Below are 26,949 nucleotides of genomic sequence, written 5' to 3'. Positions count from 1 at the left end.
TCCCGTGTAGTTGTTATGGCTCTAGGATTGTCCTCGTAACCGCCAGAACGCTGCCTGTAGTCTTCCTTTTCCTTTTTCCAGAAACAAAACTGCATGTAACTGAAATATTTTTTTCTACCTACCCAGCATTTTCCTGGTATTGCCTGAGGGCCTGCTAAGTGGTTTACAGTCAGTTCCTTGTCTGTACATGAGAGGGCCACCTTCTGGTTCTTTGCAGCTTTTTTTCCCCAGTAGCTAGGTACTATTCCAGAAAAAGGTATGATTCCTGCAATGGGACACTGAGTATTCAGAAATAACCGCCATCGTGCCCCAATAATAGCAGCAGGACAGGCAATATTTTGATTTTTTCCTCTCTTAAGCTAATCATTTGGGTATTTCTGGATGAGAGACTGGGGGAAATAAAAGATTCTTACAAGTCTTTGCCCCTTTTTGGGGGCAGTATCCTGCCTGGCTGGACTTCTAACTGACTGTTTAACAGTACATTCCTTGCAGGCTGCTTAGAAATCATCAGACAGTCTTTTATTTAGTTGTTTGCTCTTCATAAGCTTCGGTGGTAGTTTTTGCTTCTGAGTACTAGCAGAGTACTGAAAACTTGCATACGTTTCCCTTGATCTAAAGGAACTATGTTAAGGGATGATTGTTATTGCACCAAACCCCTCAACTATAATTACATGTTTTCTCCATGAACTGACAGCTCCTCGCTAACATTTGGGCTAAAAGCCTATCATAACTAGCATGTATTATTGTGGCGCTTTAATAGACACAAAGGTGGCAATGGATTCTGGCGTCTCCTCTAGAGCTTTGTAGTCATTCAAAAGAATGCTGTTAAATATCCATACGTCTTACATACGTTATTGAATGCTTTTGGTCCTAAGTGTAAGTTAAAACAGAAATCAAAGTTTGATTGTTTAATTATGCAGCAGTGCTCCTAAAATGCTCTAGACATGGCTTTTAAGCTTTTCTGTCTCATCATTTTCATAAGAAAAGACAATATATTCTCTTAATGCATATGTCCTAATGGTACACCATGTAGTATAAATGAAGCAGTTTTTAAGACACACTAGGAGGAATGGAAATTTCAGCAGCACCTGAATGATAGAAGTACATAGTTTTAATTATATTTGGTGGCACTCGCTTGACTCACGCACTTTGGGTCACATACACGCAGGGTTACTCTCAGCAAGCTCACTGCAGAGCATAGAGCAAGCAGACTCCCCATCTGTGAATAGGCTGAAGCACAGAAACCCAGGCGGATGGTGATCCTCTGAGAGAGGAATGGAGTAGGAATGAGCCTGTGATGTAGGCTAAGAAGGGCTTCCCCACAGTTAAAATAACTGCCTTAGCCTTATTGGAAGATTTACTTCCATGACTGACTGGAATTTGCCAAGAGGGGTGTCTCTGAGTGAGGGCGGAGTTAGGGCTTTTAGTGCGGTGCTACCTTTCTGACTCCTGGAGTCGCAGGCTCTCAGCTATCGTTTTATTTTAGTACTCACAGGTGTGAGGAAAAGCTGTTCAGGTAGCACTGGCAGACATCTCCTTATTGGTGACGCCTCGTTGCAGACAACTGGAGACAGTATCTTGGAGAAGTGTGAACTGATCCATGCAGTACGGTGGGCTGTTAATGCTTTAATCTTACACTCTGTCAACAGCGAGTGGTAGAGGAGAGTGCGTCCGTGTGTGCATGTGTGCACAGGGATCCTGCTGTCACTGCTTGATTTGTGACTCCTTCGGGTCATTTGGCCTCCCAGCAGCAACTGGTTTGGAGCATGAAGAGCAGGATCAGGAGCTAACTGGAAGGAAGCTTGAGAACGGAGAGAGATCCATGCTGTGCTTAAGGACCTGGATTTCATAAGGAAACTGTCCCATGCGGCACGGAGTTTTTCTTGGGTGCCTGGGAAGTTTTCCAGATGGGGATGAGTGGGACAACACCAACAGATTTCTGTGCTGTGCTTGCAGGGTGGATCTCTGTGTGTGCATATGTAAAGAAACACTACTGCAAATGCTGTCTCCTTGTCTCTATTTGGTGAGGAGCTGCAAGGGTAACCTGGCTTCGTACACTTTCTTTGTAGATAATGTCAGAATAGCGCACTCTCCAAAATATCTGGCATTCACAAACTCCATTTCAAATGCAGAAGTATTTATGAATAATTGGTGTACTAAGAGCTTCCACTTTGTTCCAGTCCAGCTATTCTCTGGGCAGTTAGCACACAGCTACTCCACTGACAGTTCTCAAAACCATTTGGGAACAGTTTCTCAAGTGGTGTGGTAATTCACGTACAGGTCCTGTTTCAAGTGGATCAAAATCAGTTCCATGATATTTAGAGATGAGTTATGCTACTGTGGTGCACTGGAAGAAGATAAGAGTTAATTTTATGATTATCCTGCACCTTAGATGATCTAGGGGTATGTGTAGACTATTCTTTATAAGCAGCCTTCTGTGCCTTATTTTCACATTTGTGATACAGAGACTGTCCTTCCTTTCGGTTGTCCTAATTTTTTGTATGCACAGATTGAAGAGCAGTCTTTGTTGTCATATATTTGCGATCAAGGCATCAAAGGGCTCCTGCAGATAATATTTAGCTACTCTGGTTTACCTTCATCAAAAACCGAAATGCAGCTATATCAGAGGAAAACAAATGTTTTTGTCAGCTGGCCCTTCTGACTGTGTGGCATTGCTGTCAAGTGCTGAACAGCTGCTGTGTTTCACCTCCGAAATGGCTGGTGCCTGGAGAAAGTGTGCATTTTAGTTGCTTATAAGGAAAATATGGCCAGGGAATGCTTTGGAATAGCAGCTGTATGGAAACATAAGCTGTTGTTTTCTCATTCCCTCTTGCCTACGATACAGCGCTCCAAATCTGCCTCTGAATGTTCACCAGTGAGTGTTTCTGCTAACATACACGTGCACATATATTCTAGACAGTACGTGGTTTTGGTGAGGAAAGCAACATACATTCGCTTAGTTTTTTAATAAAGTGGCAAGCAGGCAGCTGACTTAGAGGTTGTGTTGCTGCTAAAGTAATCTATCGAAGCACTAACTTCAAGGATCAAATCCTTTGCTAGACAGATTTATCAGCAGCAGGAGTTAAGTGCCTGACATAAAGTTGAGTGCACTTAATGTTCCAAAACAGTAATTAACTGAATGGGAAAGGAGGAGAAAAATGGGTCATTTGCTATCAACGTTAAGCTTCATGTAATGTGAAGTTTTACTTTACTTCCCAAGTCTGCTCTGAAAGTTTCTTTTTGCTGCAGAACTAGAAAACTTTGAGTAGAGCTTTTGGGCTATTTAGACAGATACTAATTTAACATAGTATTTTTAATTTGTGTCTTTATTTCTTTAATATATAAAGTTTCACTAACTCTATTTCTTCCAAAAGACAGCATACAGCTTGTTTAAAAAAAATATAAAATATTAACACATTAAATGGCATCTCTCATTTGTGTTAAAACTCGTGTTGCAAATCTCAAAGCAAGCTTCATCAGGCCTTCAGAGGCAACTTGGAATGTCAGTATGATTTCTCTTTAGGTCAACTCTCCAGGAAGATTTTTGCACTGACTCTGGAATCTCATTGACTTCCTTACCTGTTATATTCTATAGCTGCTGGAAATGGGAATTTGTAAATTAATTTACTCTTTGCATGCTTGCTTTTTTTTTGGACCCCCAGCAGAATTGGTGTGTACAGTTTTTTAAGTTTCTGGGACAGAGAGCTATTTTCCCCTAGAAGGTTGACCATAAGTATACACTTTATTAATGCAAGAAATCCAACAATTCTGATTACTCTGAAGCGTGTGGAATTGATAGATGGTTGTTATTTAGGATCTTCAAACTACATTTACTCAGAACCTGACACTTTGAATTACTATTTTGGAAGTGTGTAATTATTTTTCAGAATTCATCCCAGTCTTATTATCATTTGTACTAGGTATGATGCACGTTATCAGTATTAGGTCAGGTTTGATTTATGAGGGGCTGTTCAAAATAAAATAGCAAGAAGTTATACATTGTATTTATTTTGTCAGAACTGATGCAAAATTAATACACTGATGCATACAGCCCTTCAAGTTAGGATAGACATGTTATCACATTTCTAGTCTTCTAATAGATTGAGCCTTTGCTAACTCCAAGTTTTTCTGGAAGACCTGCTAACTGAAAACTCTCAGTACCACTTAATTATTTAATTGAATATTAGTGGTAATTTTCAAAGACACTGGAAAATCATTAGTATTGGTGGCTACATAATTAGCATCACTTACGGCTTTTCAGTGAGGTAGATGTGCCTTTTGGTTCCCTGGTGGATTCAGGACACCATGCCTACTTTAACCTTTAGTCCCATAAATATTAACATGTGTGCAGAAATTCAAGTTACCTTACTGCCTCTTCTGGAATGAGTGTAGTATTTAGGAAATGCACAAAGTATTGGGGGATTTATTTTACATTTTATAGATTGAAGGGCTCATTCCAATGCCTAGTCCAAAGCTAGGGGAATTAGTCCAAATTAATTTGGGGAAAAAGAACTTTTGCTAAAGATGTTAGTATTGATGAGGCAAAAGCAAATCATTTTAAGGAATATTGGAAAATAAGGAAATTGTTAGCTGATAGATGTAAAGTCTGTTATAATCTGGATTTGGGAGGGGGAAGGAAGGAAAGAGTTTAAATACTTTACTACAGCCATGACTAGATGTAAAATGTCTTTATGGTTCAAGTGCACTCACAATGTATATGTTTTCATATAACTCTGTGCCTTTTAATTTGTCCTCAATGTTACCAACTTGCTAAATAAATTGATGTATCTCCTCACTATTCACCGCTGAATGTAATTGAAACCAGAAATAGAACATCATGATGAATATGACAAGGAGGGGTGCTTGTGTATATCTCTCACATTCACTAAAGGAACGAAACCATTAGAATTGTAAATCTCTTGCATAATTGTGTGTATGTTTGAAGATTTGTCACATGTTCCATTCTGAATTTCATTTAAAGTAGCTTAAGAGGGATTTTCATTTTTATTTTATAGTATACTATGATATAAACCACAACATACCACTGGTTATACAGATAAATGAAGTTATGATGGAGATGTGCAGGCTCCTCCACAATATACCTAATACATGATATTTTGAATTTCATTAAAATGACATTTTTGTTGTTGTTTACATCATATTGATGAAGCTGAGACTGTTATGACTGGAAATCTTATGATATACATTAAAGAAAACAGAAAAAGGTTTGGGTTCATCCCTTGAAAGAAGAATGAGCTCTATATTCTTGTATTTGCTGAAGCATGCTCTGCAGTGCTGCTTTGAAATGTAAGGGTTGAGGAGAATAGCAGGAATAGGAGATTTTTTTTTAGGTGCAGCTGGAAATGATTAGGAGTAAGAAAACTGGCTAATATTTCTAATTGTGTTGCTGATGTGATTCAGCTCCAAGTCTGTTCTAATTTGATGCATTTTGCACCAAAGAAGCATACCTAGTTGTGAAGCCAGCTTGTGGTGTGCGCTGCAATGATCTGCAAGGCTTATCTTGGAAGCTCTGCACATTCAAAGCAGCAGCAAAGTGGGTACTATGAAATGATTCCCACCCCTCTCTTTTTACCTTAACTAAACCTTGTCTTACAAAATTCCCTTGCCAGAGGACTTGCCATGCTTTGTCTCCTTGTACAAATAGGAGCTGGGGTAGTCATGAGTATCTGTTCACTGAATGCTTGAGTACCTACCAGGTAGTTGGGAGGATTCTATGTGTGGAATTGTAAATCTTGCAAAGTCGATTCTTTTTAATGTTGCTCCCTACAAAGAGCATTACATTCACACCTGATACATGATTCAGTCTCCTCAGGGGCTTCAGACTACAATAAGACTTGGCTTGTGTGAACGTTCTTTTCTTCTCTTCTCTCTCTGGCACTATTGCTTGGCTTTCTAAATTCTTCCCTGTGCAGCGTTCATTGTCTCATTCAAATAATGGCATTTTGCTGACTTGGACTAAGAGTTTTGGTAACCCTTCAAATGCATTCTCTTTGAAATAGCGGTTCTGGTCATAGCTAAAGGATAGCTTTTACTACAGCTGTGATATGTATTCCTCTTTTCCTTACTGTTTAATAACACTTGAAGCCTGTTGTAGTTTGCAATATTTGTTAATTTTAGTGTAAACAAGAGATCATGTGTTTTTTCACTTTCTGGTCTTGATTTTTTATGAACTTTTCTGTGTAATTCTTTGTATATTGTTGATGAATTTGTAGGACGATAATCCTGTTGTCACTAACATGTGCATTCCCAGTGGTAGCAAAGTCAAGTCAGTTTAGTAAAGTGGATAAACTGTCTACCATATGCTTTAGAGGTGCTCACTTTACAGGCTGTTTCAGTGTATAATGAGACCTATGTTTGGAAGAAAAAAACCAAAACCCCCAACAAACTGCACATCAAAAAAAGCTCAGCTGTTATATCTCAGTATATAACTTATACACTTGATCATTTCTAAAGCCACAGAATGTTTGAATTTGCAGCACTTCTGCTATGCATCAATAGTGTCTAAATGAAAGTAAACCACTGTGAATTAACTCTGAAATAGCAGAACACTTGAACTTTTCAGTACAATATTACCTGTGGGTGTTTTAATGATTGTTGATTAAGGTGTTTTTTTTTTAAAAAAAAAAACCTCTCTGCATTTAATGTAGTCAGAGCAATATTTATAAAACGTAGCTTTTCTCTGAGAAACATGCATTGCTGTCGGGTTATACATTAAGGTACACCAAACACTAGTGACTGTTAATACCAGTGCCAAGGATCCACACTAGAATACTCACCACTGCAGCATTGTTTCTGATTACAGAGAACTTGCTCTTGGAGATGTCTCTTATTTTTATCCATAGCACCAAAAAGACTTGCTAAAAGGGTCACAGATATCTTGATCATTTCTTAAGGAATTTGCACAAAACTGTCCTATAAAAAATATTATTATGCTTATGGCAGTTTATTTGAAATGGATAAAGAATATTAATGCACAGTATTTTTTATTGATATATTCTTTCCATTGGATTTTCTGAATTAATTGGAGACTGTCCATCTGATCTAACTAATCCTCCCAGTCCTTCCTTGCTTTTTGCTGAAGGTAGTGCAGAGGGAGCAAAAAGAATGCACCACACTGCTGGGGATTCTCTGGCAGTTGATCCTGGGCAATAGAGCACCATGCAACCAGTTGTTTTACAAGAATCTCCCAGCTGTGGTGCACCCAGGTTGAAGACATCCTGGCTCTAGTACAAATTTTATCATCCTTTAGTGATACAGCCACCCAGCAGCATGTCCCTGAACACCTGCTGCTTTGCAGGGTGAGTAGAAAAGTCACTGCTGCATCCCTCATGTTTTTACATGAGGTCTCCCTGGATGGTCCAGCAGCGACAGTTGGTATAGGTGGAGCAAGGCTCTTGCTACGCTTAAAATTCTCTGGAACCAGTATTTGAGGAAGGCTTGTACATTAGGACTATCTCTGACAGGTAAAGAAGAAAGGGCACAGAGGACAGCATGAATATTTTCTCCAGCTGTGCTCATGTGCCTGCTCAGCTCACTCAGATCACACACACTTATTTAAGCGATTACAACCAAAACAGCTAGGGTCAACTTACCTCTCTCAGTTATTAGAAAGGTATACTAATTTCATCCTAAGTTAGCTTTGGCCTTTAAGACACTCTAAATGCTTGACCTGTGGCTTGCTTTTCTGCCATTTCCATCTTTTTGTGGCTGATGCAGAATTTTCTCCCCTGAATTTTCAGTCACTGAGATGTTTGGTCAAATAAATGCCGGACAACAAGGTGAAGTGAGGAACATTTTAGATCATTGACCCATCAACACAAAATGAACGCAAATGACTGTTACAAGCAATGACACGGCCAAATTTTCTATATAAGAAAATCCTTATCCTTTGTGGAGAACCAGGGGTCCTGGAGCAGCTTTTTGTACGTGTCTAGGATTCAAAAGTAATAATATGCAGCAAATGTGGGTAAATAAGGAAACAATATGTACATTTGCTTAATAGGCATGAACAGAGCGTTCTTTTTATCTAAGCACAAACACTACCTAATTTGACTCATCTTTGCTGGCCTTCAAATTTCTAAACCACAGGTTGCAGAGGACCTTGTTAACCGGTTACAGCTCAATGCCCATGCTGACAAACTGGTAAGAACATACAGTGCTGGCACAAAGAGGAAGCTCTCTACTGCTGTGGCTTTAGTTGGTAAACCCCAAATACTTTTGCTGGTGAGTAAAGGTAATACTGTGCCTATGATGAATGGGTTACGTTGAATTTTGTTGTCCTGCATGTTGTTCTAAGGAAAATCAGGTAGAGTAATTGATACATGGATGTACAACTGGTCTCTGTGTTCTGCTGTATGAATGCTTCTTACTTTATTCTCCAGTGCTCACAAAAACAGAAAGTGAAGTTGTTTTTTCTTTTCTTTTTTTTTTCTTTCTTTTTTTTATTTTTCTTTTTTCCCCTTGGGCTAGTTGGGCGAGCAGGAAAAAAAAAGGGCCCTAAACAGACACAAATGCAATTGTAGCATCCCATGGCCAAAATGGATAGGTAATTTTTTTAAAGATTTCCTTATATAGAAGAGTAAAAAAAGAATTTAATGTGAAATACATTAATGGTTTTTGTATTGTCGACTTTGTATATAATATGAGAAAAATATATATGAATAATTCGACTGTCTTCCTTGAGAAGGAAGACTCTTATTTTAATTAGTAAGTTGGAGCTGGTGTTATTAATTATTGACTTATATTTTTCAGGATATTCATATTCCTTACTATGTCACGCTTCATAAATCTGGCCAGTTCTTATATTTTTATTAGACTCACAAATCACACAATCAAACTAATGCTCCCAAACTATATATTAATTTGAATTATTTATCACATGTTGTTTTGGTGCTCACACCCTGCTGCTCATTTACACCTGAAACTGATCTTTCCAGTTTAAACAATGCTTTTTGTACTGAATATCAGGGAAATACAAAGCTTTGGGAACTGCAACATTATGACACCACATTCTCTTTCTTATCATTGCCTATTGTTTCACTAGAAAAGGTTGAACACCCCCTTCTTGAGCCTTGGCTGGGAAGAGCTAAACAATTTCAATAATGGAATAAACCTTTCAGAACTGTCAGAGGGAATCTGGTTCTCAGAGTTGGGGGGAAAACCAGTGCTTCCAGTAATAGATCACAGGCTAAGTAGAACCAGATAAAACTGGTGTTCTCACGGGGTGCATGTTACAGAAGATCAGACACATTTTGCTGCTTCTAACTTCTTATGGTTCCCTCACTTCTGAGCTGAGTTATTTTATTTACATTTTATGCTTAAAGTGACCATGGTTCAGTTAGTAAAAGGAGGAGATAATCTTAAATCAGTGCTTTTTCCTGATCCTAGAAAATGCTCCAACTGGTTTTTAATGTTTTTATGACAGCATGCTACTGCAAGTATCCATTTCAACCTACTTCTTGCTGCAGGGCACAGACTATTGCATATGTAATGACAAGGGGAAAGAAAAATATCTAAACATGTCAAATGCTTTAAAACACTTGGCTGGCTTTAGAAAGCTAGCAGATTTTAAAGGAGTTATTGAGTATTTTAAAAGGCTGGTTTTTTGTCTGAAAGCAAAGATACCGACATAAACAGCTGAATCTGCTTCTAGATTGCATCCAGGATCAAGGCTATTATTTTAAGTAATAGCGTGGGTTGCTTTATTTTTACTGCTTTTTACGTTTTCTTTGTTAGCTACCCACAGATAATAGGAGACTGAACTGAATTCTTTTTCACCTCTGCCATTGGTAGCTAAGCAGCAAAATCAGCATCAAACTGGATGTTTTGTTTGCTTTGTTTCTTGAGAACTTTGCTTCCAGGTTTCAGCTGGGATTCCTTGCTGCAAATACATTGGCCAAGGCCACACCACCCTAACAGGTGCTGACGCCCCTCATGAAATTCCATAGTATAGACAGTAACTGGAAGTGTTTCCTTCTCCCTAGTTCTGTAGTGACACAGGCTGGCTTTTGACAGTCAGGTATCATTCCTTCTGCTCCCACAAGTAGATGAAGTCAAAAACTGATTTAGTGAGAACAGCAGGATTAGACAGGAAGGGAAAATGTAGGTTTTGTAGCTGCACTTCTTTCTCCATGAAAGCCATTTGAGTGGGAAATGGGTTTGCCAGATGGTTTGCATTGGGTAGCTGACTGGGTTGTTATTTAATCCTGTGGAGTCTTTGTGGGAGTAATTGCTGGAGGATGTTGAATCCAAACATACTGTCCACATCTGGCTATGGGGTGGGCAGGGCAGGCAGCCAGGAGTTACAAGACGACTTCTGCACTTGCTTGCGCTCATGGCAGACGTGCTCATAGGGGAGAAACAGACACCAAAACCTCCCAGGAAGTGAGGAAAAACACCTGCAAGTCTCTCACCTATTAAAAAAGCATATGTGTGTGTATATATTATTAAACATAATGCATGTTTATAAATCATATTATATTTATTATATTATTATATAATATATAAGCGTATTATTTATATAAAAATTGTTAATAAAAAGTGCCTTCTATAAATTTAGAAATGAAACTATATGTGGTAAAGCAAAAAAGATCAGGGTGTCTCTTAAGCAACTTCCTGAAAATGTAGCTTTTTTAGAGAAAAAGATATGATTTTATTGTGAGTTTTGTTGATTCTTCGTGCTGTGGTATGTTCTTCCCATGGTGCTGTATCGTCATTTTCATTTTCCCTGTAGGATGAGCCCAGCTCTGGGATGGATCCCTGCTCTAAACGCTACCTTTGGAAAACCATCCTGAAGGAAGTTCAAGATGGCTGTGCAGCTGTGCTGACATCCCACAGGTAAGACCCTTATCCCAGCAGCCAGCATATTCCTGTTCTCTCTCCTCACCTGCTGTCAGCTGAGAGCAGAAGAGCATATTCTGAAGGCGTGCTCATACTGGTGTGAAACGTGGGATATATCTTGGTATTTTACAGCAATTCCTTCCTGCTCATGAAAATCGTACTTGTGTGAATCCTAAATATTTTCTATATGTAATTTTCACTGATTAGATGTGGCTCAAGGGGGTTGCAGGTGCAGGAAAAAATGATGTGATGAATTCTTCCTTTTCTATGGTCTTTCTATTCAGTGTTGCACTGTCTCTTCTTGCTTGGAACACCAGGTTGTCCTTTTGCAGCTGCCCACTTTACAAATCCTTGCAAAGGGAGGTGGGCGGGAAAAAACCCTCTTCTGATTTTATTACGGTTTCTGTTTTGCATCAGTGTATGAAATAGACTGTTCCATGGCATTCTAAAGATAGATGCCTTAGCTATTCTCTGTATGCACTACTGGAAATAATAGGAGTGACCCTGTCTTCTTAGAAGAGTCTATCTACATTAAATATCTTGTCAATTCTCTGATACAGTCATTGGTATATCAGTTTAATGGAGGAAACATCAATATTGTTTTGTAAAATCTATAGTAAAATGGAATAAATTAAATGTTCCCTTAGGGAATATAGTATAATGCATATAATTATATAGAAAATGGCTTTAAGTGAGGGAGAGATCATGAAAACATGGCCAGAGAGGACAGAACTCATTAATCAAAACAGCAATGTAACATTTTGGCCAAATTAGATTTGAAGCATAGATGAATCTATAAAAGAACACAGCAAAGCTTCCCTCAATATTTTCTAGATATAGTTAATCTTTTTTTTCACATGTTCTCAAAATGTATTTGTTGTCCCTGTACATGTGTGTGCTACATTATTGATGGAAATATGTTCTCAAAAGTTTCTAGTATTCTATTCATGGAAACTGAATCTTGAAAATCACATACCTGTATTTGATGCCCAAGTGCTTACCATCTCGTTTATTTAGGGAACAGAAGTTATGCATTGTGAATTAAACTGAGTGATTTTCAGGAAACAGTGTGCTTTGACTTCTCAGTCCAAATTAAGAACCCCTAGTTGTCAAACACCAGCTAAACAGGAGAGAGCTGTGGTCTCATTACTAATATGCTGTAAACAACCAAACAAAAAATTCCATCAAATTGTTACTAATTACTTGTTTAGCTCTACAAATGAATGACTTGAAGCAGGTATAAGTACAATCATAGTGTACCCATTTCTTTTCTAATTAAGAAGATATTATTGTGGCAAGGTGGAGGAATGAGAAATTATTTTATATGATATATACTAGTTCCTGAAGGACATTGGAGATTTATTTGAGATTCTTTCGAAGGTTACTTGTAGAAGTAAAGGAATTTTTCTTATGAAGTGAATCTTCATGCATATCAGAGAATAAAAGCATAAGGTATAAAGATAGTTTTCTATGTAAAAATTTTTGAGATCTATTTACTTAATTTTCAGAGACAATGCTTAACTTTTGTTTGGGGAGGCGGGGGGGGGAGAGGAGTGAGATTGTATTAACTATCCATACAGGCCTAAATTTGTGTTATTTTCCCACAGCTGGGGAGTGTTATGCCAAGGGGAACATTAGGAGTTACTGCACCCCAAAGAGACTCAGCTAACTTCATGATTTGTGGGAAGATGTGTTAGCAAGCCCTCCCCTCATCTCTCTCAAATATAGTGGTTTGGCAGTTCTCACCGTATCCCTCTCTGATTTTAAGGAAATTCTTCCTAGGAGGGTACTTGATTGCCATGCTTGTTCAGTAAAAGCACTTTAATTTGGACAGGCACATGGCTGAGGCACACAAGACAACTCTTGTTTAGCATTTCAGAAGGGTCAGGGAGTACACGCAGTGAATTGCAGGAATGTCAAACAACTTTGACTCCTCTTTGAGACAACGGATATGTCCCGATTGATGTCCTGTGTCTAAAGCAACACTTTGGAAGAACTGCTCACACCATTCTATATAATATGTAGAACGGCAGCCCATCTGCCCTAAGCTTTACAAGTCAAAGTTATTATTTATCGTCTGAAGCAGTCCCGTCTAACAGGATCCTGCTTTCCTATTCAGCAGCATTTCCGTGTCTGAATTTCTGTTTGGATTGTAGGGTTTTACATCTTCATCTATCCTGTAATCAGGCTAAGGTTAACTACTTTTTAAGGGTATGTACTATGCAGGAGGCAAGCTGAGCAAACTTACTTCATTCTTCTCCCTCAACCCTTCAGCTCAGAATGACCACAAAGAGATATTACAGGGAATAACAGAGTTCATGGCTCTCACACTCAGTGGCATTTCTGAGACTGCCCATCATGTATTTGCCTGTGGTAGTAAAACCTTTGTATTGTGGCCAGAATTGTCCAATTAGTTCTGGACTAAAAACATAAATTCCATTTTAGGGCTCTCTTCTGGCTGTCCTGTGGTAATAACTTTTGTATGTACTAACTAGGGCTACAATTTGGACTGTTGCCTTTAAAGTCAAAGGTTTTGTGTACCTATTTTTGCAGCTGTCCAGACTGCTTCCACTTTAATTATAGTTAGGTATAAATAATGTTCTCTGTTTTCACTATTATTCCTTTAATCTTTTTTTGCCCATTTTATCTTGTAGTATGGAAGAATGTGAAGCCCTCTGCACACGACTTGCTATTATGGTCAATGGAAGTTTCAAGTGTCTTGGTTCTCCCCAGCACATTAAAAACAGGTATGATGTGTCAACATCAAACCTTTTCCAGCTACATTCAATCTAGGAGCTGGCTAAACACTTTAGTCGTGCCGAGGAATAAATACTTATGACTGCTAAGCACATCTTTCTTTTCCTGCCATCACTGAAGTTAAAAAAGAGCCAATTAGGATATCTTAGCAAGCTAAATTGACATGGCATTGCTAAAATGCTTTGTAGTCTGCACTGGTAATTGAAAGAGACAGATCTGTATCTAAAATGAAGCACTTCTGCACTCAACCTGAGAAATACGTTGTGAGAATTCAACATGTAGAGATGAAATACACTTTGGTTCCTTGTGAGGGTTTCTTGTAACAGGAAGAAGCACTTTTAACAGGTTAGCAGCCAGTAAGGCGATGTATTTTGAACCATCTCTGCTTCCTACTGAGTTCACCGGCAATTGCAGATATTTATGCTATGTTTTCTGCATCCTTTTCCTGGTGTGCATGAGCCTGTCTTCTGCTTCAACTCTGCTCATGAGCTAGTTTAATATCTGTTAATGAGGATGCTTATTTAAAGTATGAGATAAAACCACCAAAAAGGAAACAGGATCAGAAGCTGAGGGGAAAGTTGCTGCAACTTACAGCTAGAACATTTACATTCGGTAATAAGTAGAGTTTGTATGGCACCCAGACAGTCAGCTGTGTCAAATGATACAGATCATTTACAAGCAGCAAAGCTACACTGCTTTGTACTAGCTCAGCATTTAGCACTCTGAAGTGCAGATAAGTTTGATGGTGTAAACAAGCTCTACAGAAATGTTTTGGAATTGCTGCCTGCCATCGTTATAGGGCAGAAGTTATCTGTGTCTCGGATAATTTCTTGTCCTTTGAGGGTACTTTTGGATTTTTGCCCTTCCTTTTAGACAGAACTGGAGGCCCTTGTTTTGCAGCTACATTAGCATGACAGGCCTGATTCACATTTACTTTAATAAGCTCTCTCCTTCCAAGGTTTTTTTCATCAAGATAAACTTTCAGTTAGAGACTTTACAAAGTGGATGGTGAAAAAAATTCAAGTCTGCATCTATATTTCTGATTGTTTTGTGTGACCATAGCCTTCTTTTATGTTTGCATACCTTTCAGAGAGCCGTTGCCTCAGGTTCTGGAGGCATGAAGTCAACTGCTCTTCAGCAGTTTCTGCTTCTTTTGTATCTAGCTCTTTGCCTTTGCCATCCTGTCTCTTATTCCCAAATTTCATAGCATGGAGTAGCCTGTTGTCCCACCACCTGGAATACTTTAGCAGGAGCGCAGGTACCTTTTATTCCTTTTGTAGCACAAGAGACAGATGTCTGTAGAGGACGGTGCAGGCCTTAGGCAGGCAAAACTGCTTTTTGAAAATGTGTGTCCCCCCTAATAAGAAAAAACGGTATTGCTTAGGCACTTCAGCTGAGTGCATAAAGTTAGCTGGGATAAACGTGGGTCTCTCCTTTTGATGTTTTGGATCCTCTGGAGTAAGCACTTAGCTCTGTCTTCTCAGCTTGACCTTGAGAGGGCAAAATGAGGCATCCACAAAAGGCTAGCTTCACCTTTATCTTCTCCATGACTTTGTCTTTGTTTTGCCACTCCTGATGTTTCCTTTAGCAGCACCTCTTCACCCACCTTCTTAGGAAGCAAGACATCGTAAGCATACTCATAAGTGTGCACTATATTCATATAAATAGGACAGTTATTTCTCAATTTGCTGCACTGTCTTTGTAGATATACCTCTTTCAGATCACAGTAAGAAAATCAATGCAGAAGAATAAACTATATGACACGCTGAAACTATCTTCAAATTAATTCTGAGGATATCAAAACATTCACAGAACAGCCATTCAAGAGTGAAGGCTACATGAACACCTTTTTTAAATTCTGCAAAGCAAGGTCATGATAAGAATGTTTGGCAGTCATATTCGTAGCAATTTTGTGTTTAAAATCATTGTAACTTTAAAAAAAGCACACCTTCTCTATGTAAGAATATTTCATACTATCAGCAGGTTTGTGCTCCTTGTATTACCATGACAGTTCTTTAGTCTATGTCAGTGGCATTCATGTGGGATAATATGTGCACTGGATACCAATATTGCTGAGGCTTTCCATAGAAACTGCATAGCTGAAGCTGCACTAAGATTTAAGGCAGGACTAAAATCCCTTTAATTCCTAGCTTATTGGTTGGTTTTGTCTTCAAATTTTCCACAGTTATTGTTCAGGAACCTACTGAATTTTTCTAAAACTTTAGAGACTTTTATTAGGAAAAAACCAGTCACTAGCTTTATCAAAGTATTTAATTAAAATCATGCAGTTGTCTGAATTTGCTCTGACTGCCTAATTAATTTTCTTGGCTTCTGGGAGCAAAGCCACTGTAGAGAGCACAGTCTTAAAACCTTATATAAAGAGAGCTGTTAAAGCTGTCTGTCTTTCTTTCTTTTTTTTTTTTTTTAAATAAAAATAAATTAAGCATACGGTAAAGACATTTCCAGTCTTTCTTTGGAAAACTTTTCATAAGTGCTCAGGAGAAACCAAAGACTGTCCCTGTACTACCATTGTTTTGTTGCTTCCTCTAGTTTCCAAACTTCCCTCCAGACAGAACTGACTGTGGTTTTCTTTACTTGGCAATACAATGCTCCATTATAAACCCCAAACTATCACACACCTAATAAATAAAGTAATTGTTAGGAGGTTAAGAAACTCAGTGCCTCTGTGTAATTAATGTTTTGAACTTATTTGAAGACAATTTCCAGATATGCTACCATTAACCTTATGAAGGACTTCTGCCTCTACATGAGAAGGGAAAGAAGAAGAGAAGCAGGATCCTTTTACTTATTACTCCAAAGAAAACCATTGAAATGATTAAGCTTTAAATTATTTGAATCTTTTAACTTTCTCACTTGCCATTCCACCTCTGAATGTCCTGAAAAACTTCCACAACTTGAAAGAGTATTGACTTAGTGTCCTTCCTTCCCGTTTTCCTTCCCTTCCTATGATTTAATAGCTCTATCATTCTCACTGCCATACAGAGCTAAATGTTCCTTCTAAAGTGATAGACCACAAGGATTTCCAAATCTATTAGGCAACACCTACTGGCAGAAGAACACTTTCTCTAACAGACGCCTCCACTGGTAGAGTCAATAGTCAGTTCTATTTTACAGTGTTTTCCTGCAATTAGCACTGTCTCCTGTATTCGTCCCTGGCACCATCTCACAGTAAAAACCCCATTACCTCACATTTGTGTAACAAAACTGTTCCATGAAGCAATGTAAGTGAAGGAAAGCATAAGCAAAACTGATTTTGTAGCATCTGATATAATCTAAGTTACTCATACCATAAAAATTGGTTTTTGATGGTGCTTCTGTGTGCTATGTGTGTGAATGAATTATGCTAGTAATATACATAATTATATTAATAGGCAAGAATGGTACTAAAATAAATTAATGGGGACCATAGTTGCAGATTATAATGTTTTTTCTGTTAGATTTTACAGCTCTTTTTTTTTTATTTGCTCTTATTTATAAGCAGCTCTTGATATCCTTTAATCTGTCTTCAGTTTGTTTCTACAAATCGGATTGACCAAATATTTTAAAATCAAGTACAAGTGACCTTTTAATGTTGAAAATTGGAAGAAATAAAGAAATCTAAACACTGTATGAACACTTAAACCAAAGAAAACTTTCACACAGCTTTTGTTTATGATACAAGTCCTGTATTGTAAGAAACAACAGTAGGAGCAGATTTTGATATTACATGCGATTACATTAGCATGTCTCAAGAATTTTTTTCCTCTTTTAAATGTAGCTACATCCACTAAAATGACATTTTTTCTTCCTTTCTTGGTGATTCTGCCTGTCGGTGGAAATCCTCAGAATTGTTTTATTTGCTTTTCCTTTAGTACCATGCCAGCCTCTAAAGTCTAGATTATGATCACCTTTTTGATGGATGCATGAAGAAGGCTTAATGGGACCCTGTTAAATTTGCTTCTTTGCTGTGGTGGGAAGTTTCAAGTGTTCAGCTTTCTCTCTCACTATGCTTTCAGCCCTTGGCAACTGTGGAAGACCGTAATCTTGGACTGAATATAGCTTTGTCAGATGGCAGTACAAAATTCTGCTATGAAGGGTATGGGTGAACTCCAGGAAGATGCTAATGTGAATCATAAAAGCTTTGTAGGGGTATAAAAAGTGACACATGCTGCTGCTAATGTGTGGGACTTGATTCATTCTTCCAGCTCTTGTGCAAGCCTGTTACAAAATACTCATCCAAAAATGTCTTCTCACTACAAATGTAGGTGTTTGGGTTTCTGCTCCCAACTGTTGAGCCCTGACTATATTTATCGATGTTTAAACAGATTTAAAGTACCCTCAAATGTTTCTCTGTAGAATAACAAATTTTTGAGTTCTTTAGAAAGGCCTTTTGTTGCAGGTGGCAAATTTCTGAATAATGCCAAGAAAGGCGTTAACTGGGAACAACAACTGAAGGGCAATTTCCAAAAAGTTAGCATCTTAGTTGTAGATGTAGTTTGTATGAGATAGATGTGTTGGCAGTTGTGCCTGTTAAAACCTAATTTCAGACAACTCCTGCCAACTGAGTCAATTACTCTAAATTGTGAGTGGATTACATTTAAATGCTCTCTCCAGTATTCTCCATTATCCTTAATGTTTTTTTAAAAATTCACAGAAGCGTTTCCATGTTAGATACAGCTGGCCAATCCTCTGGGAACAACATTTTGAATACTATCCTTCATTCTAGGGCCATCTGGACAGACTTCTCATAGCTGAAAAACCCATACCAATTTTTCAAGTGCTGGACACACATCAAGTCTTTGCTCAAATTTTATCAGCAAGCCATCTGATTAAATTACCCAACAATTAATCCATTTGTTATAGCAGAGTTAGACTGGAAAACATGTTGGCAAGCTATTTACACTTCACCTTTTTTTTTTAAATGGTTGATTGAGGATATTTTATTGCTTTTCTCAAACTCATACTTGTAGATTTCTTAAATGGGGGAGAGGATTAAGTTTAAAGCTCTCATCAATATTTCAGCCTTCAGTGAAAACAGTGTTATCATACTAACAGATATACTAGCAGTCAGTGTCTTACATGCCACAAAATATAGAAGCAAATATAATTTTTATTCCCATTGACTAGAAAACACATTCCTTTGAATTCTTCTGAAAAATGTATTAAGGCAGTGAATGTGTATTCATGTAATATAGCTCTTAGTATATCTTCCCAGAGGAAAGCTTGAAGAAAAGAGTTCTTACAACTTTAAAAACACACATATTGAGAGTTCAGAAATGAGCAATATCTTTGCACTCTCATAAAACTTTGTGCAACATTAATTCAGCCCTACTGTGCGTGTGCATTACAATGCATTTTTTTTTAATTTTATACTATGTTTTCCACAGGACACTGCATTATATCTGTGTACCTGTTCATTCAATGAACAGCAGCTAATTAAGATTTCATATTCTTCTCTTCCCTTAGTAGGTGATCTGTGTACTGTTTTTACCAGACAGTTTTCAAACCTGTCTTTAAATGCAGTATTATCAGCTTTCATTGGAGTAGTGCTTCATAAATATCAACATCCGTGTTTTCCACAATACTTCTGGGAAACTGGATTTGAAATAATTCTTCGCATTTTATAGACGAGTAACTGAAGCATGATGCTAAAGCTAAAATGGTTTAGGTAGTCAATCTGAGCAGTTTGTGGCTAAATATTTTCCGTTTGTTTAACATTGCATTCAAAGTACACTACTTGTTAACTTCAGCTGTAGCTGTGGGTGTTCCTGAAAGCACTACGAATTCCCTCTGCACTTTGGAGCCCTAGGTCTGTTAAGGTTGGCCCTTAACAAGATGGGAACACAATGGTGAAAAATGCGGTCTGAGTGAGTCACCACAGATGTCACAGGTGTACTGGGGTGGAAGGGTAGGATTCAGTTCCCCAGGGCCGTACCAGAACTGTGAAGTATTTTCTTTCCTTTTCTCATCAATCTGCTACCTTACTTGCAACGTTTTCTAGATGTTGCAGTAAGTAAAGCCGCATGTCTGAGCAGGTACCTCCAGTATATCTTGTAAGGCATTCATGATAGGGATTTCATGAAGAGATGCTATGTGATGATGTAATTAAAGCTTATGACATAATGCAGACATACCAGTGGTTTAAATTTTAATTTCACAGCTGGTCTCCATTCTAGCACTGGAGAATTTGATGCTGAAGGGTTGATAAGGTCCTTTGAATAGACATTTTATTGTGTGCTATCCTGATTATTATTATTTTTTTAAACTCACTCAGAACCAAGTATGCCAGAAAACAGTGATAGCAACATAATGCTAATGTTACTTCCTCCTGCTTTTTTTACTGCTGAGGCCCAGAAGGTGCTTTGAGGAGATAGTTTTGGTTCTTTGTAGGCTGCACCATCAGCCTTGCGCAGGATTACAGGGCTGCTGTTCCTGTTTCTCTGGGCGTGTCATACATAAATAATAAAAAAGATCTCTTGATACTTGCCTGTATGTGCAGACATACAAGCTTGTATACAGACAGATTTTGTGTGTGCACGCGTATAAACAATTAACAAGATTTTTTGAGGGTTTTACCACACATTTGGAAATCATGCCTAAGCGCTTAAATGCCTACATTCAGAGAACAAGGCGAAGTTGTACCTTGCTTTGCTCACAACCTGAGGCTGTCATTGTTATGGCAATGATATTACTGAATACAGAAATGGCTTGATAGGAAAGCCTGGACTGTGTGTTAACAAATAGTGCATGTACAATACATTTGAGCAAGTGTTACTCATTGTTTTAACTGTTTTCATATTTCTATTATTACCCTGGAAAAATCATAATCAATTAAAAATGATGAAACAAAATCCGTGAATAGTATATGGAAGACAGATTTTATAATTTATTTGTTGTGTCTATTTGTTTGTTTGCATCTAATCAAATTTATCTTTTCAGCAACACTGACGTTGTTCCAAATAATTGCAGAAGGAATTCACATTTTGCAAGTGATAGTATATTTGCATTTGGTTTTAGCATTTTTTAAAAAACAAAGCAACTATTTAAAATGTAATAACCTTTTTCCTTCCTAAATATTGTCTTTACCTGCCACTTAATACATGAAATAATTAAATTTATTGTGTGATTTAAAATTATCTTAAACTGTGATGTATTTGTTTTAATAATTTTATTTTAATTTTTGTTTCTTTTTTTACAGTGTTTTTCAAAGTGTTTTCTTTTCAGTCGTGTTAAAATTGGTTCTCTTTGTAAATTGTACTTGTGTGTAAGGCTGTAAGGGGAATGGCCTGAATCTGTATCCTGTGCTTCAGCAATCATACTAGAATAACTAAGTTAGCTTGTCTAGATGAGGCCTGTTCACTTCAGGAAATTAGAGCCGTATCTGTCTGCAAATGAAGGTAAACCAAGGCAGAGGGGCAAACAGCACAGTAACAAATTATTTCCCCCTCTTTGATGTATGGCATATATTCTAAAAGATGCAGTTCCTTGCAGGCATTAAGTGGCAATGTTCTCTATTATTTTTTATTTTGTTATCCAATAATGTAATTTTGAAGTAATCTTTTGATCAAACAAACTAGCGCATACATGAATTATGCACATTATATTTCCACCAGTAAACTTTCTGGGAGCTATAGTTTTTTATGTAGATATATAGCACAACATTCTCCAGGACAGGTAATCTTGATTAGTAGGATAAAAGCAGATTATTAGGTGCTTTTCTTATTCATCAAAGTTGAAGAAATAGGGCCATGTTCTTGATTTCCTGAGATTACCTTCAGCAGTTTTGATTGGGGGAGAGAAAAGATGGTAAATGTGCTTTGGGAATAGTGTGATTCAACCAACTGGTCACTCGGGACCCTGCTGTAAGTTAAACCAGTGGTTTCTAGGTTTGGTTTTGTTTATTTGCAGACAAGCAAACTCCTAAGGGCTTTAAATAAAAGTACAGATTTTCTTTTTTTTTTTTTTTTTAAAGCAAATAGAAGCCAGCTAATAATGGACTTTCTTTTTCACCCTTCACAGAAAACAGGAATTCATGGGTCAGTCTTCAAAAAACACTCAGTTAGTTCCTCTAGGGGACCCCTTGTGACCAGCCAAGTAGCGTAGGCTCGGCTGTGTGGCCACAAGGCATTGTGTTTCAGCAACTTCTCGTCTTGTCCCCATTCAAATCTCCGAACCAGGACTTCTGAGGAATGGGCAACAGGGAACACTGAGACGTTAGCATTGCTTGATCTGCCCCAAGTGGCAACTCCTCTACTTGGTATTTATGGGAATTTTCTGCCTTTGGGCAACTAAATCCACTTCCATTCCCATTGCAAGGCTAAAAAGAGCACCAGAAAAGCAGCCAGGGTACTTCCTCATCAGTATAAATCTGGCTACAGTTTATTCCAGTGTGTGACTGCAGCTTGTGTAGACACATACCTGAAGTTTTATATTATCTACCTTTGTACTGCTGGCAATGTGGCTGTGGAACTGTATCACGGGCTGCAAAACCCTTCTGAGAACTGAGGAATCACTTGGGTGATTAGCCCAGGCTGACCCCCTCTTTGTGATACTTATACCAAAACAACCATGAGGTCAGATCAAAGACCTGTCTAGCACAGTATCCTCGCTCTGATGGCAGCCAGGAGGAAAAAGTACAGGAACAAGATAAGCACTTGAAGTTACTTTTCCACGCTACTCAACCACCCTTCAACAATTTGTGGCTTAGAGACTTCTTAAGCCAGAGGTGGTCTTAGTGGATTTTTTTTTTTCCCCCCATGAATTTCTCTAATCTCTTATTCAATTCATGTCAAGCTCTGGCATCTAGCACATCCTGCATCAATGAGTTGTACAGTTTCCCTATGTGCTTTAAGGAAAATTACTTCCTCTTACAGATTTTGCATTGCCTTCCCTATAATTTAATTTGATGCCCCCTATTCTTGCATGAGAAACATAGGAGAGTGAAGAATCATTCCTTAGTTACATTCCTTAGACCAGTCGTGATTCTGGGCACTGTAAAACCACCTGGTCATCTTTCTTTAATGCTGAAAGGTTTTAGCCTATTAAGCAATTCCTGATATGGAAATCGTTCCATTCCTTGTTGCTCTGTTATGTTCCTTTAGTTCCCTTGTTAGTTGAGCTGCTCAGCTCACTTGAGGACCTATATAATTAAAGGTGTGGAGTTCTTGGATGCCTTTTGTAGTCCTTGCTAAGCTCATGCTTCTGAAGCTGATGCTGTTGTTAATACTCAAGTTAATTAGTTTACAGTCAGTCTGGGAATTTATATTTTAATTTCAGCCTCATGGTGATATTGTAGCAGGTAAAGCACTCAATAAGCAATACTCCCAGAACCACTAATGAGGTGAAAGTCAAGCGTGAACAACTAGTTTGACTGAGGGAGAAGAGGAAGGATAGAGAAGAAAAATATTTTTTCTGTCAAAGTATGTGGGGTTTTGTGTTTGTGTATACACAAATAAAAATGCAGGTGTTGTTAAAGTAATGTAGAAATTAGCAGTAGAAAATATCTTTGTTGAATAGCTTTGAAGAGATGGTGATTCTTCTGCAGCAGATGGCTGCTGAACAGGTGTGCTGGCTCAACTTATGCCATTTTAATGATAATGGTTCCCTCCTTAGGTCTTGAACTATCAGGTGCTAAAGGTTTGATCCTAACAGTGCTAATCAAACCAGATTGTGCTTTTCTCTGTAATTCCACTTTGGGTTTCTGAATTAATTATGTTGTCTGAATCGGAGAGGAAAACAGAGAGAAAAAAATGGTCAACTCCATTTCCGTCGCCTCAGTTCGCTACTGAAAGCAGCTTGCTGATTGTAGCAAGGGGAAATGTTTATTGCTTATCAGCTAACTCTATATGGGGAGCTCTTGTACTAAAATGAATTATGAAATCAAGGTATAGAAGCATGATAATTTGACTAACCAAAAGAAAAAAATCTTTTAAAGCTTTTTATTTGTACCATGCTGGTGTTTATGTCATTCACAATTTTAGAATTAAAACCGAAGTTGCACAGATTCTCTGTCTTTGCTAATCAGAATTTTGATTCATTTTCTTTGGAAACTTCATTGCATACAACAACTTCATTTTATGAAACTGTTGAACATCTCCATAAGACAGGATTTTTCAAACTGTAATTCAATGGTGGCTGTGTAGAGATGCCAGAAAACTGATCAGAATCAATGACCTCTTGTGAAATATTGCCTCAGGTTGGCTGTCAATTAAATTGAGCACCCTTGTTAACTATATCTATCTTTGTAACATCTTTTTTTATTGTCACAGGTATTTTTTCAGGGATGACACTATGCATTAAAAACATTTAATTAGAGATCTATTATGTGTTAGTAAATCATTGCAAAGCAAATCAGCCAGCCACTTCTTTGGATTCCACCTTATTCTGGATCTCTTTTGTGTAACAGCCCTGTTCATCTGTCAGGTCTTATTGCTCAGTGAATATTTGGTACCCTGCAGCTTGGACCTGATAGGATTTAATTCATATAAGGTCCTTCAGGAACCAATAAACAGGACACTGCATCAGGAATGTTTCTTATTATTCCATTTAAGCAGTTCAGTGGTTGCAGGTGAAAACCCTAACCAAAAACCAAAAAACCCCACAATAATTTATTTGTAATGTGGCTTTTCATACAGTGCAACTTCTTATGCAGAAGCTGCTGCTGTCATACCTAAAATGTAGCAACTATGGTTTCATTCCACACAAAGAAATAGGATTCTTCTCTGAGAAGATCCTTGGAAATTGTATTTTGAATTCATGTGAAATTCTTAATAGAATAAAATCTGCATTCTAGAATTTTTCATTGTGTAAACTTGCACTGCTCAGAAAACAGTGAAGGCTTTATTGCTTTACACCAACAGAGGTTCTGGTCCTACACAAGATAAAAGATAAAGCCCTTACATTGTTACGCACCTATTATAGATGAGAAACACGTGGTGCTTGATGTGAAGTATTTTCCCAGGAGTCACTCAGACAGTGGTTAAACTGGACACATGTCTCAAAGTAGTCCTTTCTATTTTTTATTACCCTTTAATTGATATTCTGTAGACATTTTTTCTATGCTGGAAAAGGGCAGCATCATAGAGTGTGCTATGATACATTCTACTGCTTTGATCATGTGGAAACGTGCTTCACACCTGTCAGGTACAATTAACCCAGCTACTGCCCTGAATCACGAGTTGTACACAGAAAAGACACGGGAAAGGAGGGTATTGGTGCCAGGGAGTAATACAGAGGACAGTCACTAGAAACTGAAAACCTGTACAAAAGGATTTGGCAATGAGCAGTCGTGGAGCTGGAGAGTGAAGAAAAGAAAGTAATGCTGGAGTGAAGGGAGCGGGAGTGGTGGTCAGTGGGAACATGGAGGAAGTGGCAGGTTCCTGGGGGGACATGGGCAGTGCAGTCCAAGCTCCCGGTCCTTCTCCCAGCTCTGGTTTTCCATTGCTCACCGGCAACAAGGAATAGCAGCGGCAGAGGAAAGCTCTTCTGACTTGGCTCCTGCTGCTCTTTTCCCCCCAGCAATTAACCAAGAATATGAACCCAAAGGGAGGATGCATAGCTTCAAAGGAGGGCTGCGAGGGGAGAGGTGCAGCATCAGACCCATGTCACCCCATCTCTCTGCTGAGCTCTGCCCTTGCACCTTGCTTTGGGGACTGATGCTGGGTAACTTCAACCGCTGAAGCAATGTGCATAAAAATACAGTTGCCATTTCAGTGTTTATGGGTTTATTGCAACTCTCCCAGCTAAATATTGGCAGTGAGTAAAGCTAATAAAAAATAATGTGTTGGAGTTGTGGTTTAGCCCCAGTCGGCAACCAAGCAGCACAGAGCCGCTTGCTCACCCTTCTCCCTGCCCGTCCCTGAGCAGCAATCACCGCCCCCTGGCCGCATGACCTCATATGGTCTGGGATACCCCTGTGGCCAGTTGGGGTCAGCTGTCCCGGCTGTGCCCCCTCCCAGCTTCTTGTGCCCCTGGCAGAGCAAGGGAAGCTGTAAAGTCTTTGAATGGTGTCAGCACCACTCAGCAACAACTAAAGCATCAATGAGTTATCAACATTCTTCTCATCCTAAATCCAAAGCACAGCACTATGCCAGCTACTTGGAAGAAAATTAACTCTGTCCCAGCTGAAACCAGGACAGTATGTTAGATTGCCTGTAGTTAACTTTTATCACATGTATGTTGAGAAAGAGAACTTAATTTCTTAATTTTTTTCTGAGACGTTGTGTGGCCATAGAGCTAAAGAAAATTCATTAACTTTGCCATCTCTCAATACCCTTACAGTTGCCTTTGTGTATCTGTAAGACACAATTGTACTCACATTGCCGAAGCAATGCTGTGCACCTTTGTTAAAAGGTTTGAAAAATAGTGCTACATGCTCATTTTTCTCATTAGAAAAGTGAAAGGATTTTTTTTTTCCTTCTGTATTTGTGATTGGTAATCTTCATAGTATTTTGCTAACTGTTCAAAGCAATATAGTAATTAAAGCATACTTTAGTTAGCATAGGTTTAGGTACCTTAGTGAAATATCCTGTAGTAATTAAAACATAGGCATAACATTTTTTTTGTTGTTTCTGTTTGTTATCTTTAATTTAACAACTTTCTCATTGAAATTCTATTGGTTCAATAGTATAATACAAAAATCACAGTGATAATACAGTAGGCATACATGATGTTATTTGACATAATCATGATAAGAAAATCAATTTAAACAAATGTTCTTCCTGTCTTCATAGTGTAGACAAACAGATCTATGGTTCTGTGTATCGTTTTCAGGTTTGGAGATGGCTATTCTGTCAAGGTTTGGCTTAGTAAAGAAACAAGCTATCAAAGAATGATTTTGGACTGTCTACAACTGCATTTTCCTGGAACACAGTTTAAGGTACGGCTAAAACTCCTCAGTGTAGTGTTTGTTCTATGGCAGGGTTAAGTATCGGCTGGTAAGAACAAAATATACACGTTTGGATATATTGATCTTTTTGGAAAAAATATGTATGAGCGTCCCTTTCATTTCTTATTAAGCAATTCTTAAAAATCTGATTTGTGATATTAAATCAATTCCAAACAGTCATTTTAGGCAATACAAATAAACAGGCCCTTTCTCTGAGTGAAAATTTCCTTTTGCTTTTATTGTTGATGAAGTTGAACTCACCTTTGTGCTGACCTCAGGTAGGAGTGCAGTGTAGTCACTGAAAGTATTTGCTTTGATTGCTTTCTGATAAGGTCCATAGATGATAAGTCTCAGTCTTTACGGAGATTCTTTTATTTTATTTGGTACGAAGCCTTACAAAAGATCTATAGTAATTAGATTCCAAGAAAAAACTCTCAAAGGACTTT

General features: G+C 38.1%; 1 protein-coding gene across 1 annotated transcript in view; it reads left to right on the top strand.

Annotated features, from left to right (window-relative positions):
* Window positions 1-26,949, top strand: part of ABCA13 (ATP binding cassette subfamily A member 13) — a 203,963-nt gene that overhangs the window by 174,850 nt on the left and 2,164 nt on the right. Inside the window, exons 56-59 of the mRNA XM_035894140.1 lie at window positions 8,110-8,244; window positions 10,754-10,857; window positions 13,515-13,607; window positions 26,389-26,494. Coding sequence (XP_035750033.1) covers window positions 8,110-8,244; window positions 10,754-10,857; window positions 13,515-13,607; window positions 26,389-26,494 — 438 coding nt within the window. The remainder of the gene's footprint in view (window positions 1-8,109; window positions 8,245-10,753; window positions 10,858-13,514; window positions 13,608-26,388; window positions 26,495-26,949) is intronic.

Source organism: Egretta garzetta, unplaced genomic scaffold (genome assembly GCF_000687185.1).
Source record: "Egretta garzetta isolate BGI_Z169 unplaced genomic scaffold, ASM68718v1 scaffold264, whole genome shotgun sequence".
Classification (NCBI taxonomy): Eukaryota; Metazoa; Chordata; class Aves; order Pelecaniformes; family Ardeidae; genus Egretta; species Egretta garzetta.
The sequence above is the reverse complement of the archived record's forward strand: the minus strand, read 5'-3'. Positions and strand labels throughout refer to the sequence as shown.